This window comes from Eurypyga helias, unplaced genomic scaffold (genome assembly GCF_000690775.1).
Source record: "Eurypyga helias isolate BGI_N326 unplaced genomic scaffold, ASM69077v1 scaffold34056, whole genome shotgun sequence".
Lineage (NCBI taxonomy): Eukaryota > Metazoa > Chordata > Aves > Eurypygiformes > Eurypygidae > Eurypyga > Eurypyga helias.
This window is the reverse complement of record NW_010256549.1, coordinates 1-14,863: the sequence shown is the minus strand read 5'-3', so window position 1 is coordinate 14,863 and position 14,863 is coordinate 1. Positions and strand designations below refer to the sequence as shown.

At 54.8% G+C, this 14,863-nt stretch overlaps 1 protein-coding gene across 1 annotated transcript in view; it reads left to right on the top strand.

Moving 5' to 3' along the window:
* Positions 1–10,496, top strand: part of MAPK13 (mitogen-activated protein kinase 13) — a 12,359-nt gene extending 1,863 nt beyond the window's left edge. The window contains exons 2-12 of the mRNA XM_010153702.1: positions 2,336–2,468; positions 2,845–2,903; positions 4,164–4,272; positions 5,058–5,087; positions 5,749–5,796; positions 6,642–6,756; positions 7,063–7,134; positions 7,616–7,695; positions 8,147–8,225; positions 9,694–9,870; positions 10,199–10,496. Coding sequence (XP_010152004.1) covers positions 2,336–2,468; positions 2,845–2,903; positions 4,164–4,272; positions 5,058–5,087; positions 5,749–5,796; positions 6,642–6,756; positions 7,063–7,134; positions 7,616–7,695; positions 8,147–8,225; positions 9,694–9,870; positions 10,199–10,278 — 982 coding nt within the window. The 3' untranslated portion in view covers positions 10,279–10,496. The remainder of the gene's footprint in view (positions 1–2,335; positions 2,469–2,844; positions 2,904–4,163; positions 4,273–5,057; positions 5,088–5,748; positions 5,797–6,641; positions 6,757–7,062; positions 7,135–7,615; positions 7,696–8,146; positions 8,226–9,693; positions 9,871–10,198) is intronic.
* The last annotated feature ends 4,367 nt before the right edge of the window (positions 10,497–14,863 follow it).

The following is a 14,863-nucleotide window of genomic DNA, read 5'->3' as shown; positions in this document are numbered from 1 at the left end:
GCTGTGCTTGGCTGGGCCTTGCGGGGGGCGCGAGTCGGCGCGGGGCAGGCTGAGGCTCTGCCGCCCGGCTTGAGTGGTGGGGTTAGGTGCAGCAGCCGGGAAGGCGGGTGAGAACGTGCACCCTCTCACTGGGAAATCTGCCTGGGATCCCACAGAAGCTGTTTGACTCTCTGGTCCAAGTGCCTTCCTCTTCCTTCCCTGACTCCTGGGAGAACTTTACACTGTGCTGTCCCCTCTGCCAAGGCCTGGAACTGAGACAACTCTTCACTGCCCTCCTGAGATCTCCTACGGCGCCTGAGGCTGCCTCCTGTAGCTGCTCGGGCGCTGGATGCTTTGATGAAATCACCGCCGTACCAAAGGAGGTGTTTCTGCTCTCCTCACACACAGTGTAGGGCGCCTGGACAGAACCTTGGTGGCCACGAGCAGGGAGGTTGCCCGCTGGGAGCTGTTGATGGCCCAGGCTGCCGGCGGATGCAGCCCAGCTGACTGCTCACGGCTGACAATCGGAGAAATGGGCGAGAGACTTTGAACCGCTGACCCTTCCTCAGCACTGACACAAAGGCAAAGCCACGCAGAGCGGGATATTCCCACCTCTCCTAAAGCAATCAGCCCCAAACCCGGCGACGTGCGCCCTTTGACTGCGGTGCTGTGGCAATTTCCCTGCCTGTTGATGAAGTTTCGCCTCGGAGCGACAGCCCCGGCGGTCACAGGAGCAGCTTTACAGCTTTATGGCACCTGCCCCTCCCCATCTTGGGCCCTGCAAGGAGCAGAGGCTGGAGCCTGGCGGTCAGGGGCCATGGGGCGTGAATCCTGTGTCCCTTGGGAGAAGGAAGCAGGGAAGTGCGTCTGCGCAAGGCTGGAGGGTGCGTGCAAAGCACCAGCGTTACCTGGGCTTGCTCCCCCGGTGCAGCTGAAAGCCGTGGGACTGCACGTGCCGATTTATAGCCCTTCTGTTTCCTCAGGAGATAAGGATTTACAAGAAGTGGTGGGAACGGCTCTGGAAACCCACAGCAGGGTTTGGCAGGGAAAACCCTTCCTCTGCCTCTTGGAAGGGTCAAGGAAGGGCTGGGGCAGCAGTGTGTAACGGGGCACGCTGACACACCCTGGAAAACACCACCACCATCTATCTCCGCCTGCGGACCGCCCTCCCCGCTTCTTATCTGGAGGAGCCTGCGGCCTCCTGTGCAATCTCATCAGCCTCCAGACGCAGGGAAAGTGTGGCGGGATGGCCCTGCCCACCGCAAAGAGCAGTTGTGAGCAGAGGAGTAACACGGCCCGTCTCCGGCTCTGGTACCGTGCTTTCAGTAGCTTTGTAAAAGCCTCTCGTTTTCGGCCAGACCCGCTTGCGCACAGGAGCGTTCCTATCGCATCAAAGATCCCGAATGCAGGAGAAGTAATTCCAGCAGCCTGTGTTTCCGGTGTGTGACATCCGCTTTGCTCCAGAATGCAGCGAGAGCGGCTGATGGACCTTAAGAGATGACAGCCTCCGAGCCATGGCAAAGCCGCAGTCGCTTTATTCCCTTATCTCCGCACTGGGCAGGGAGTGGCAGAGTCAGAACTAACCCTGACCTTGAACCATATTTCCCTCTTCTCGCAGCTCTGCTGGCTCATTTCTGCAGGTTAAGGGGAATAAAGCATTGGAGTGAGTCCAGAGGAGGCCACGGAGATGCTCCGAGGGCTGGAGCCCCTCTGCCATGGGGACAGGCTGGGAGAGTTGGGGGGTTCAGCCTGGAGAAGGGAAGGCTCCGGGGAGACCTTAGAGCCCCTTCCAGTGCCTGGGGGGCTACAAGGAAGCTGGGGGGGACTTTTTCCAAGGTCAGGGAGTGACAGGACAAGGGGTAACGGGTTTAAATGGAAAGAGGGAGATTGAGATGGGACATCCGGAAGGAATTCTTCCCGCAGAGGGTGGGGAGCACTGGGACAGGTTGCTCAGAGAAGCTGTGGATGCCCCATCCCTGGAAGCGTCCAAGGCCAGGCTGGATGAGGCTTGGAGCAACCTGGTCTAGTGGAAGGGGTCCCTGCCCATGGCAGGGGGGGGGACTGGATGATCTTTAAGGTCCCTTCCAACCCAAACCAGTCTGGGATTGTGTGATAGAGAGGAGCCACTACTGCTCTGCTTGGTATCCCACCTCGTTCTCCCAGGAGCACGGGCTGGTCTGCTGCCCAGTGTCAGACTGGGTGCCATCTGTGTGTCTGCACTGGGAAAGACCAAGGGGCCATTCTCTGCTGTTCTCTGAGCTCCGGAAATAGCTCTTCCCTAGGAAACCACCTTTCGTGGTACGGAAGTTGTTAACACCCAGTGCCAGTGTCAGAGCTGGGTTCTATTTCTGTGCTGCAGTTCAGCCGTAGACAAGAAGACGGGGGAGAAAGTGGCTATCAAGAAGCTCTGCCGCCCGTTCCAGTCGGAGATCTTTGCCAAGAGGGCGTACAGGGAGCTCATGCTGCTGAAGCACATGCAACACGAGAACGTAAGTGCCCGTTTTACTCCGTTCCTGATGAAACCAGGGGCATTTTTCTTGCCACGTAGAAGTGAGTCCATTCTGGCAGCATCTCCTTGAGTTTAACTGGGAGGTGTTGACAGTTGGCATGTGCAGGTAGTCCTGGGGTTTAACCGCTGTCTGCTGCGCCCCGCTGGCACCAGGCTGAAGCAGATGCGCAGTGGGTGCTCCCATGTATTAGTAAGAGGAAAAGCAGCTGTGCAGCATTGTGAGGAGTCCTCGGATTCCTCGGATGGAGTTCTCGGTGCTCACCCGTGCCTATGAGCCGATGGAGAGCTGCTACCCGAGTCCTGTGTGCGCAGCAAATGCTTCCCAGGTGTAAATTGGGGCTTCTCTTCTCCATCAGGTCATTGGGCTGCTTGATGTCTTCACCTCCGCCACCTCCTACCAGGGATTCCAGGACTTGTAAGTCTGGGGTTTGCGTTGGCTCCCTCTAGACAGCCCTTGCCCAAGACACTGGTGACGTAGCAGCAGGGGTAACGGGTCGGGTTGGGGTGCCGTCCAACGGACTGAGTTGAAAAGGGGCCAGACTGAAGGCAGACAGCCCCAAATCACAAGGAGAATCAAAAGCCAAGTCAGTTCCCGTGGCTAAAACCCCCAGGATACATAAGGAGGTCCCGTGCCATGCTCACAGCGTGGAGAACACGGTATATATAGGCCGATGCGTGTAACAGGCATTACGTGCCGTGGCGTAGCGTGTGCAGCGTGATCCGTGGGAAGGCACTGCCTGTGTGGCTGCGGAGCCTGCGGTCGGAATGGGAGCAGCATTGTCACCAGGCCCTGGGGCAATTAAACCAAGAGCTGTAAAGATCTGGCGTTCTTCGTGCTTCTGGGCTTTTCCCTTCTTTCGGCATTTCCCTGGGTGCGGATGGTGAGGTCGGGCGAGTTATTTTCCCATCACCATCTTTGGGCACGAGCAGCGTGTGCCTGGCTTTTGGGTTCCTGGGTCTTGAGCAGCCCGCAGGAAAGCATGAGGGGGCCCTCGGAGCAGTTCCCGCTGGAAGACCGTCACCTGATTAGCAGTACTGGCTGGCGCAGGCCAAAGACGGCAGTTGGAGGTTTCTCCCGTGGATGTGGCTGGAGAACGTTAGAGATGAATTTGGGGGACAGTGCAGCAGTTTTGCAAGAATCTCGGAAGCTGCGCGAGGTGTTTCAGCTCCCAGATGGCGTGAGGCCGTCCAAAATCGAACATCCCGGGAGGTCCAAAGGAAACTAATGCAGGATCATTAAAGTTTGGAAAATCCTTGTTCTTCCTTGATTAGATATCAGGAAGGAATTCTTCACGGAGAGGGTGGGGAGGCACTGGGACAGGTTGCCCAGAGAAGCTGTGGATGCCCCATCCCTGGAAGTGCCCAAGGCCAGGCTGGATGAGGCTTGGAGCAACCTGGTCTAGTGGAAGGTGTCCCTGCCCATGGCAGGGGGGTTGGAACTGGATGGTCTTTAAGGTCCCGTCCAACCCAAAGCATTCCATGATTCTGTGATGTCAGATAGGGCCGTTTTCAGAGCAGGTCAAAATCCTGGCATCGCTGCAGGCTGTGCTCGGGACATTGTCACAACAGCTCGCCCTACAGTCGCACAGCCTGAAAGCAAACCAGCGAGAACAAGGCTAGCCTGGTTCCTTGTGTTTTTCTTCTAGACTCAGGGCCTTGTCTTAATGCCTTTTAGCTACCTGGTGATGCCGTACATGCGGACAGATTTACAGAAGATCATGGGGCAGGAATTCAGCGATGAGAAGATCCAGTACCTGGTCTACCAGATGCTCAAAGGGCTGAAGGTAGGTGGGTCTGGGGGAGTTTAGCGACTCCTCGTGTCTCCTCTGACGTCGCTGCGGGGTGGAGCGTAACAAAAGCCCCCTCCGACACTGTGTGGGAAGGTTTGGGGGGTTCGTGACGCCCCCTGAGAACACGTATTTGTTGTTGAGGGAATGGTTTTCTGTTCAGTGGGATAAGGAAGGAATATGCTGCTTTAATTGGCCTTGAGAGAGCAGAAAGCAATCCCTGCGGCCCCGAGGTGCGGACAGTGCCTTGACGCCACCCTCGTGCTGTCCCTTGCCTTGAGCCGCAGCAGTGGCTTAGAGGCATTAGGGAGCTCACCTTACACCTTTCCCCAGATCCGTTACCTTGAGTTTACGTTCGGGGAGAAGAACACCAGGAAGCTTTAACTGCTGTGAGCACGTGGTCAGTTTTTACAACTCAAATCTGGTCTCCAAGTTTGTGTTTTAATGATGAGTTGTGTTTTTCCACATAGTTAACAAACCAATAAAGTTCTCGTGTCATCTGCTGACCCCTTTCCTACCTCTAGCCCTGATGCCTTTGCTGGTTTTGAGCTGTCGGTTGGCTCGCGGTGAGGAGCTGTTGCTCTGTACCTCCTCTCCCGCTCCACACCTCCTCTTTGGGGCGGCGATGTCACTGCAAATCCCAAATGCTGCGTGGAGGTTTCGCTGGGGCCGGGCCCCACGTTGTGTTCTCGGCGAGTTCTTGTCCGTAGCTCTTGTTTCTCTGCTGGAGAGGAGAGTCTTGTCTGCTGCTGATCGCACTGTGGCTTCTCTCTTTATTGCAGTATATTCACTCAGCCGGAATCATCCACAGGGTAAGTTGGTGTGCGCTTACTCTGGTTTTTGTCTGCTTAGCTGCAACGCTGCTCGGTCGGGAGGTTAATAAATTCCCAGACATCTCACTAATAGCCTTGTTGGCTCTAAGGCCTCTCTGGCATCCTCCCTCTTTTCCCTCCTACCCCTGATCCACTCGCTTGCGCGGCATTTTGAGGAAATGCTGTATTTTTCCAATGAGCTGTGAAGCATTTAATGCTGCTTTTTGAGTTAAAACTTGCACCAGAGGAGGTTCAGATTGGATATTAGGTAAAATTCCTTCATGGAATGTGTCGTCAAGCGTTGGAAGGGGCTGCCCAGGGAGGTGGTGGAGTTGCCATCCCTCGGGGGGGGTTGAGGCGAGTTGATATGGTGCTCAGGGACATGGTTTAGGGTGGGCTTGGCCGTGCTGGGGTCACGGTTGGACTCAGTGATCTTAAAGGTCTTTTCCAACCAAAACAGTTCTGTGATTCTAAAACTGTTTCAGCCAAAATAAAATAGGTATCCAGAGCTGTACCCCACAGCAGGCGTGGCACCTCTGCCATTGATACTGGACTTGGGACATTGTGGGACCCCCCCAAGGCGAGCAGAGGTTCGGCTGAGGCTGGTGTCGGTGCGTGGCGAATCAAACCATCCCCGTTATGCTGCTCTTGTCTGTTGTAGGACCTGAAGCCGGGCAACCTGGCTGTGAACGAGGACTGTCAGCTGAAGGTAGGTGGAAAAGCACCACTGTGTAGCGTATCGGAACTGCTCCGCCTTTTTAGGCACCGTCCTGTTCCTCTTGCCTCCTGAGACTCCAGTCGAGGCGTTTCGTCACCTGGCAGTTGCAGGCAGTGGGAAATTCTCACCTGCTGATGTAACTTGCTGAATCAGGGCCCAAGACTTGGAATGAACATCCTGTCCCTGTAATTCCTGCGGCACGGGAATTCCTACGACTTCCTAAACAAATTCAATGCTGCTGAGCCATCGCAGTGTTGGGTGAGCGCTCCCCGACGGATAACTGGATTCAACCCTTTTGGTTCTCACCGATGTGGCGGTTGTGATCCCAGAGTTGCTCTGGGTACCGCTCCGAGGGGGTTGCTCGCTGGTGCGGTGTGCTGGCAGGCCCAGGGGATGGCTCTGTGGCCTGTAAGGTTGGGTCACCTCCGGTGCTGAGGGAGAGGCCACCCCTGCCAGCTGCAGGGTGTTTTTATAGGACCGGGCGAGTCGTGGTGGCCTGGGAGCACGCCTTTGCCGCTGGGTTGGGGAAGATCTCCATTAAACAAGGCTCACAGAGCTGAAACGTAAGCTTCAAGGAAGGCATCGACCTTCCAGGTAGCACACAGCACCGATCCTTTCTGCAGGGTCTTCACACAACTGGTTTTGCAGCCAGCTTGCAATTTACAGTGGAATTAAGACAAACCTGTTAGTTCTTTGAACCGTGATGGGTGGCTGTGGTGTAGTTGGAGCTTCGTTATTACCTGATTGACTCCGCTTCGTTTCCTCTTAGAAGTAGGTTCTCACTTGCCCTTAGGATTTCTCTTTCCGCTTCACCCTCTTCCTTTGGTGACCTGCAGATCTTGGACTTCGGCCTGGCCAGACACGCCGATGCCGAAATGACCGGCTACGTGGTTACGCGCTGGTACAGAGCCCCGGAAGTCATCCTGAACTGGATGCATTACAACCAGACGGGTGAGCTGCGCTGCTTCCGCGCCGTGACCGCCGGGCGACGAGCCGGGGATCCCGCCTGGGTCAGATCCCGCGTAATCCTCCAAACGTCTGTCGGCTTCGTCACCGCCGTCCCCTGGAGCGCGTCCCAGAGCTGCCGCCTGCGGGAAGCAATGGCAGCAGAGATTTTAGCAGCATAGGAACAACGGGGGAAGGGGGAAAATGGGAGTGAGATCTGAATCGGTGCGGGCTGCGAGAACAGCCCCAGCAATCGTTTCCTTCCTTTGTAACCTTCTTTATTAATTTTTCCCCCTTTTTCTCTCTGGACAGTGGATATCTGGTCTATTGGCTGCATCATGGCGGAAATGCTGACCGGGAAAACGCTGTTTAAAGGAAAAGATTGTATCCTTTCAGGCTGAAGCTCTCCCCTGGGGAGGGGGTAATAGTTCTTGGTGTGTGTGAAAGGGCTTTAATAAGCTACTGAGAGAAATGGGTGTTGGGCTGGTTTACCGGGAGGTAATCGCAGGGTCCAGTGGGTCTTCCTGGTGAGGCAAAGGGAGAAGATAGAAGGGGGCCAAGCCACCCGTGGAAATGCCCCTCTGTGCTGGTGGTACGCGCCCCACGTCAGCAATCTCGCCTCGCGTGGCCGCAGCTCGGTCCCCAGACCGAAGGGCACGTGCCCTGGCAGAGTTGTGCCAGCAAAGTTATCCCTTGATGAAAATGGCATCCCGGGAGGAGCCTTGGAGCTCTCTGCCAGTCTACTGAGTCTCCACATGTGCGGCGCTCTTGGGTTTGTATCATAACCCGCTCGTAGCTCCCGCGGGCTGAGCTGTCGTGTCCGGGGCTCGGTCCCAGCCGGGTGATCTTTAACGCAGCCTGCCAGACCTGGATCAACTGACTCAGATCCTGAAAGTAACAGGGCACCCAGGAGAAGACTTTGTGGAGAAGCTGGAGGACAAAGCGGTAAGAAGGTTCCCTGTGGATTCAGGCCTTGCTGGCAGCGGTGTGGGGGGAGGTTAATGTGGCCATGGTTTTGAGAGGGCGGAGGCGCTGCTCTTACATCAGCGGAGAGGAGCGACAGCAGTCTTCCCCCTTGGCAAGGAAGACATTTCCCTTTGGTAGTGGCGCATCCAATGGATTTGGCGTTGCGCTGGGAACTAGTGTGGGTTGCAGGGATCCCCAGGGGACGCCCCAGCAACCTACCGACCTCCTTCGTTCTGCGGTTTGGCCCTTCAAGCAGGAATATTCCTGTGTCTCAGTTGATAAAAACAGCTCCTTGCAAGGTGGTCGCTGAAGTGCAACATCTGGGATGATTCGCTGCTCGTTTGCCTTTGCTCTTGCCGTGAGTGGCATTGCCCAGCCCCCAGCGCTTGTCCACGTGCAGTAAACGCCTGTGCTTTCCTTCCTCTTTCAGGCCAAGAGTTATATCAAGTCCCTTCCTAAAATCCCCAAGAAGGATTTGTCTGTGCTTTTCCCCAAAGCCAATCCTCAGGGTAAGTCACTGCCTGCATTTCTCACCCATTTTCAGGGCCAGAAAGGAGTAAGCTGGCCACCACAGCTGCGAGTTTCTTTCTCTTGCTCACAACTTGCTCCCTTGCAGGTTGTGCCATACCCCCTCCCCAGGGCTCATGTGTGAATTTAAAGCAAAATTATCCTTTACAGGCATTAAAGCAGCAATGGGTAACGGGTTTAAATTGAAAGTGGGGAGGTTTAGATTAGATATCAGGAAGGAATTCTTCCCGCAGAGGGTGGAGAGCACTGGGACAGGTTGCCCAGAGAAGCTGTGGATGCCCCATCCCTGGGAGTGCCCAAGGCCAGGCTGGATGAGGCTTGGAGCAACCTGGTCTAGTGGAAGGTGTCCCTGCCCATGGCAGGGGGGGTGGAACTAGACGATCTTTAAGGGCCCTTCCCACCCAAACTATCCTGTGATTCTGTGATTTACTTAATTTTTGTATTTTTTTATTTAATGTTAAAATGACACAGCCTGTCACATACAATATTTAAGGAAGAGAAACTCCTGACTCTTGTTTCAACAAGCCAGAAGAGAGCGTGTGCTGGCTGTAAGGGGATGTCTAGGTTTGGGATGCACATGATGGGATTAGGACAGTCGCATATATCAGCCTCACTAGGGATGAGAGTTGGGATGAATTTTGGCTGATACTGGCTTCCAGAGCCTCTTGTGTGTCGCCAGGCGGGTGACGTCACATCGATAGCTTAAACCGGTTCTTCTCTTCCCATTCTTATGGCCCAGCACCACGTCTAAGGCACCTTATCGGTGCTGATAAGTTGTTAAGAGCCCCGTGATCCACTCCAGTAATTTTATTTTTACTCTTCTTTAAGACCATAACTGTTTGTTGAACACCTGGAGCTATTGATCTTAACAGGCAGTTGAAATGTGCCATTTTCAGGGTGGAAATTCTTCTCCTAGAAGGAGCTCTTTTCCCAAGAAAAGATTAGAGGTGAGAGCAAGCAAAGCTGAAAGGAAGAAGAGCATTAAGCTGTTAAAATCATGGTGGAACAGGGCTGGCAGACGGGTTGGTATCTTGAGTTTCCTGCCTTCCTGTTTACCAGGGACGCAGAGGTTTCTGTACAGACTACCCACGGCTACTTTGAGCTGTGGGGGTCAGAGTGAAAGCTGATGATTAAAACTGAAAGCTGCCGTGAAGTTACTGGCTCGTCGTTCATGTTCTCGCAGCCCCATCCGTGCAGCCAGGCTTGTTCAGGAGTAGCTGGTTATTCTGCACAGTTTACACCCCCTTCTGTCAGAAGGAGATCCCTGAGGCTGCTGTTGGGCAGTTTGCATCCCCGCTGACGGGAGCTCCACGCACCCTTGGCCAGGTTGAGGAATCCCCCTCAGCTCTGGAGATGCTGATGGAAACACGAGTCTCACCCCTTGCAGGGTTCATGCCCAGGGTGCCTGCTCTCCATCGCCCCTTGCTTAGCCCTGTCCCTCTTCTGCAGCAGTGGACCTGCTCGACAAGATGCTGCAGCTGGATGTGGAAAAGCGCCTTACAGCGACGGAGGCATTGGCTCACCCCTATTTCGACCAGTTCCGGGACATCGAGGAGGAGACAGAGGCCCAACAGTCCTATGATGATTCTCTGGAGCACGAAAAGCTTTCCATAGATGAGTGGAGAAGTAAGAAGTTTAAAGTTGTGTCTAGCACGGGACGTTGCTGCCTCTCTCTTTCCTGCGCACACGCCGAGCGAGGCAGCGATTGCCTGCTGGTGCCCCGAGGAGCGTGTGTCTCCCTTGCCTTGCTCTTGCCTTTATGCGTTCAGCAAAGATCCCTCTGTCCCTTCAGGCAGACTCTTTTTTGCCTCTCTGCTTTCTGCCTCTTCTCCCAGCTTGTACCTGTATCCCCTCCACCGCGCACCTCCTCTCTGCACAAACGGCTCTGACTTCCACTCCGTCCTCTAAAATCACACGTTAGTGATACTCACTGTTGTTCTGTTCTGTTTTCAAGAGCACATTTACAAGGAGATCTTGTCCTTCAGTCCCATTGCACGGAAGGACTCCAAGAAGCGAAGCGGGATGTCGTTATAGCGACGGGCACGGCCGTCGCTCCGCTTCTCCTGGATGACCGATGGGATTGACCCCACGCTGCGTTGCTGGTGGCCGTCGTCTGGCCTGTGGGACTCATCTCTGTGCGGGCCCAAGGCCTGCACTGTGCTGTGGGCACTGGACTTTGTTGTACTGAAAGGGAAACGCCCCAAACAAACGGTTTTCAGTGCAAAAGATAAATATATTCTTGTTGAAACTTCAAGTGGGAGAATTTTACCTGGTGTTTTCTTTTCATATTCATCTGCTTTGAGGGGGCAGGGGTTTCACTGCTCCCTCTCATGAGCCTGTCTGAGTACACTGATTGTATTTAAGGTAAAGAACAAGCCTTTCCTGGGGAGTGAGTCCTGAGCAAAATACCGAGAGGGAAATTCAGCATAGCACAACTTCATCCAGTGTAACTCCGAGTGCATCCCCTGTCCCTGAGCAGTCAGACAGCATCCAGCACTGCGAGGTTGCTGGCTCCAGGACACCGTGGGAATCCGGTCGATCACGGGATCAGTCTGTGTTCAGAGCAGCTCCAAACTCTTGCTGTGCACAAACTCCCTGTGAGGGTGCTTCCCCCTCCGATGGCCGCTGCCGCCCCTTCTGCTCTGCTGATCTAACTCCCCGGGTTTTGGTCAGTGCCACCTCTGCACTGCTAGCTGCCAACGCATCCTGGGAATTCAGGGCCGCGGTCCCACGTTGATAACCGCGTGTCCCAAGGAGCTGGGTCCCCAGCCGTTCTCTCTCTGCCAGGCTTATCTCCCGCTGAGCACCTTGGCCTCAGCCCGCCCGCCTGCTCCAGGCTGCCTTTATCTCTCAGCAGGGCTGGTGTTTGCGAACGCATCCCAGCGCCGTCACCCCTTTTCCTCCCGCCTTGCGGGATCGGTTAAACCAGGGATCTGCTGCTTCAGTTCTCGTTTAATGGCTGCTCAGCCCTCAGTATGAAGATGAGGAAATAATCAACGGTCAGTCCGAAGGCTCAGCCCTCAGAGTACCTAACAAAGGCCATATATATGCTTATCCTCGTGAATAAGAGCTGCAGAGATTCCCTCTTGTGCCCTTTCATTGAGGTTTTGCATTTCTTATTCATCTATGCAAACTTAAATTCACTTATTTAGTGAGTAATTCTTGGTAGCTACAAGAAATTGCCCTCTCGGAGAGTCCCTGTGCGCAACCAAGGTGGGAGCGCGCGGCCCCAGCCGGCTGCAGCCAGCCCTGCTCTGACAGCGTCTCTTTAGCAGGTGGAGAGATGAAAATGAACACAATAATCTGTTTTTTTGCTTCTGCATGTGAACAAGGAAAAAGTATTGGGTGATGTGAGAACACCCAGGCGACTTGCCTGGATTTAATTGCTCTGGAAAGGTGTTCGGCCAGCATCGGGGTAAGAAGAGTGCGATATGTAAACAGAGGAAGGTTCTTTTAAAACAAACCAGCCCGTCACCTGTATCCTCCCTCCAGGGAAAGTTTGTTCCGCCTTTTGCTTCTACAATATGTTAAGTCATGCAAATTCACAAGGGTGTTTTGATCTCCATGGACCGCAGGTTGCTGATGTCAGCTGACGCCTGGCATTCTTCCGATGGGTTTGCAGCGTGTCCCAAGCCGTCACTCGGGTTTGGGGGTGTTTGCTCCAAGCGTCAAAGCCGTTGGAACTGAGGGGAGATGAAAAATAATGACACGGGCAATCGAAGCGAATGGGAGAGCCTGGGCGGTGTTACGACACCTGTGTCTGCGGGTTCTTGCCGTGGTGACTCTGGGTCTTGTATGAGCATCTTGGTACTCGTGCCCAGAGTAAACCGAGTGTAGCTATCCCCAGGGTGGGATACTTCAGGGTAGCAAATACGGAAGAGCAGGGGTCTGGGGAGTAAGGGAACCCCAGGGTAGTTTCAAAGTCCGATATTGTGTGATGTGAATTCCTGGCTCTTTCTCGTCCATCTGGACGACCTTGCAGAGATTACCTCCCGTTAGTCCTTCGCAGACGCGCCCCACGCGCTCCCCTGCCTTGCTCTGAAGCAAGTAACCGCCCCGGGGTGAAGTCCAGGAGGTGGGACGGCGGGTTCCTGAGAACTTTTCCCTTCCTCTGTGCTTGGAAATTCTTGTTGTCCACACACTAAACAGCTAATTGCCGGAGTTCAATTGCAGCGGGGTCTTTGGGGTTATTTATCCCCCTTCTGCAGTGCACCAGAATAATTTTTTTCCTCTGACAGGCCTTTACTTATTCCTGCTTGGGCTATGAATGAGGCTGCTTCACTCCCACAAAAAAATTTTTTTCAATATGCATTAGGACGCCCCCAACCTGTCACTTACTCCCTTAAACACCGCTTGGTTAATAATCACAGTCCTGGAAAAGCTAATCGTTGATCCAAAATGTATAGAGGTAAAAAAAGAGACCTTGTTTTCTGCTGCTTATACGCTGAGCAGGGTACAAGTGCACAGCCATCTGTAAAGGGAATCTCTAATCGGGCATCTCCCCGCAGCTTTGCGGATGGATGGAAATGGTTAATTTTCCTGAATGGACTCTACTAAACCTTTGGAGAGGTTACATGTCCCTGCGCACTAATGTCAGTGCAGGGAAAAGCCTGAATAGTAAGGGAGCTATGAGCAGCCTGGGCTAGTGGGTTTAGATTAGATATCAGGAAGGAATTCTTCCCGCAGAGGGTGGGGAGCACTGGGACAGGTCCCCAGAGAAGCTGTGGGTGCCCCATCCCTGAAAGTGTCCAAGGCCAGGCTGTATCAGGCTTGGAGCAACCTGGTCTAGTGGAAGGGGGCCCTGCGCATGGCAGGGGGTGGGACTGGCTGGGCTTTAAGGTCCCTCCCAACCCAAACCAGTCTGGGATTGTATGACTTAGGGGTACCTTCTGAGGGCTGACGGGCTGTGCAGGAGCTCAGACCAGGGGTGTTCTGGGAAGCCATCAGGCGTAGGGCTCACCAGCTTCCACACGGGTTTGTCAGCTGTAAAACGATGCAAAAAGTCTGCCCACAAATACAGATCGCAGGGAATTTCTGCAGGTGCTTTGTTGCCGAAGAGCTGCCCAGCTTTTAGGATCCCTTGGCAATGTGTTCTGCTCACAGCTGACAGCAACAACAAGTATCTCTAAATTACTGCAACCCCGATCCTTTCCTGTAGGCTGGTGGCAGCGCACAGACCCACCCGGCAATCCAGAGGTGCGACTGCGGCCCGTGCAGGCCTGTCTGAGCTGGCTTTGAACTACTGAGATCCGTATTAATAGCACGAGGAGCTCAGCAAGTGTTGGCCTGAATATTTACTCGGTGTCTGCTGAATTTCGTTCAGCCTGGGCCGAATCTGGTGTGTGTGCGGATGCGTGGCGCGTTGCTACGGTCACTAGGTAGCCCAGCGCTGGGTGGGTACGACCGTCAGTTGTACGGACTGCAGCCTAAGTAGCTGGCATCTTCTTCCCTGTTACGGTTGGTCAGGTTGAGCTGGTCCTTCCCAAGTCCATCCCAAGGGATGCGTGCCAAAAGACAAGCGAGAGCTTGGGCCACGCAGTCCCCAGGGCTACAGAAAAGCGTTTGCTGAGGAGGGACGGGAACTCGGCCGTATACACGGCGTTTCTCAACTCTCCACCCCTTCTGTAGCCGCCGAGTCGTTCTGGTTTGGTCTGCCCGGGACGTACGCTGTCAGCACTCCCCAGCTTTCTTCTCTGCCCTCGGTCATACCCGGTTTCGCTGCGCAGGCCTTAAATAAGGGAAAACTGCAACGTTACCGGAATTTTCTGAGCTCCCCACTGGGAACGGGACGCGGTGGTGTCCTGCTTTCTGGCTGTCTCTGTCGCAGCTCGTGCGGTGCAGCGCTCCGGATAACCCTCCAGCAAAAGAGAGGGTGGTGTTGATGTTATCCTGCCGCAGCTGCACCGCTGCCGCGCGCTGGTGAGACGTGGCTTCTCTTGGCTCATATCTCTCCGGGCCACGTACAAGCCCTTTGCCTCGCTCCGCTCTCAGGCAGGGGCAGCGAGCACAGAACCGCTGTGGTGTTCCCTCAACTCCCTTGAAATACGGTGTTTTTGTGGGAGCGCTCCAAAAAGTGGAGCTGGAGGGCACGCAGAGGTGTCCTGCCAACCCTGTGCCGAAGAACCCCAGCTTGGCGGGAGCAAAGGACCGTCCTTCCTTCTTCCTAAGTGCGAGACGACCTGCGTTTTCCTGGAACGGTGGAAGGGAGAAGTTCAGCTGCACCGGTCAAACGGCAGTTGAAATTTTGTCCTTCCGAACCTGGCGTCTGGCTGGGCCGCCGCGTCCCCTGCGGAACCTGTGACCAGGGTCCGAGAGGAGCGCCCTGCAGCCGCCACCAGCCTCTGGGAGAGCTGCCCCGGTGAGACGAGGCTTGGGGGTGGCAGCGAAGGCACCGTCAGGTGAGTGTGGGTGGGCGCGCAGCAGGTGTCTGGGGACGGCGGGTGAGGGCAGCCTCCTGACTGCGGACACGAGAGGCTGAGAAGTCTCAAAAACTCTCTCCTGTAGAGGAAAAAGTGAGTAAATCCACAGAGACTTTTGGAGCCTGGAGCTTGTGTGCTGGATTCAGCCAGGACAGAGTTAACTCTCTTTACCGTGGCTGCTAGGAAGCTGTTCCTGGGTG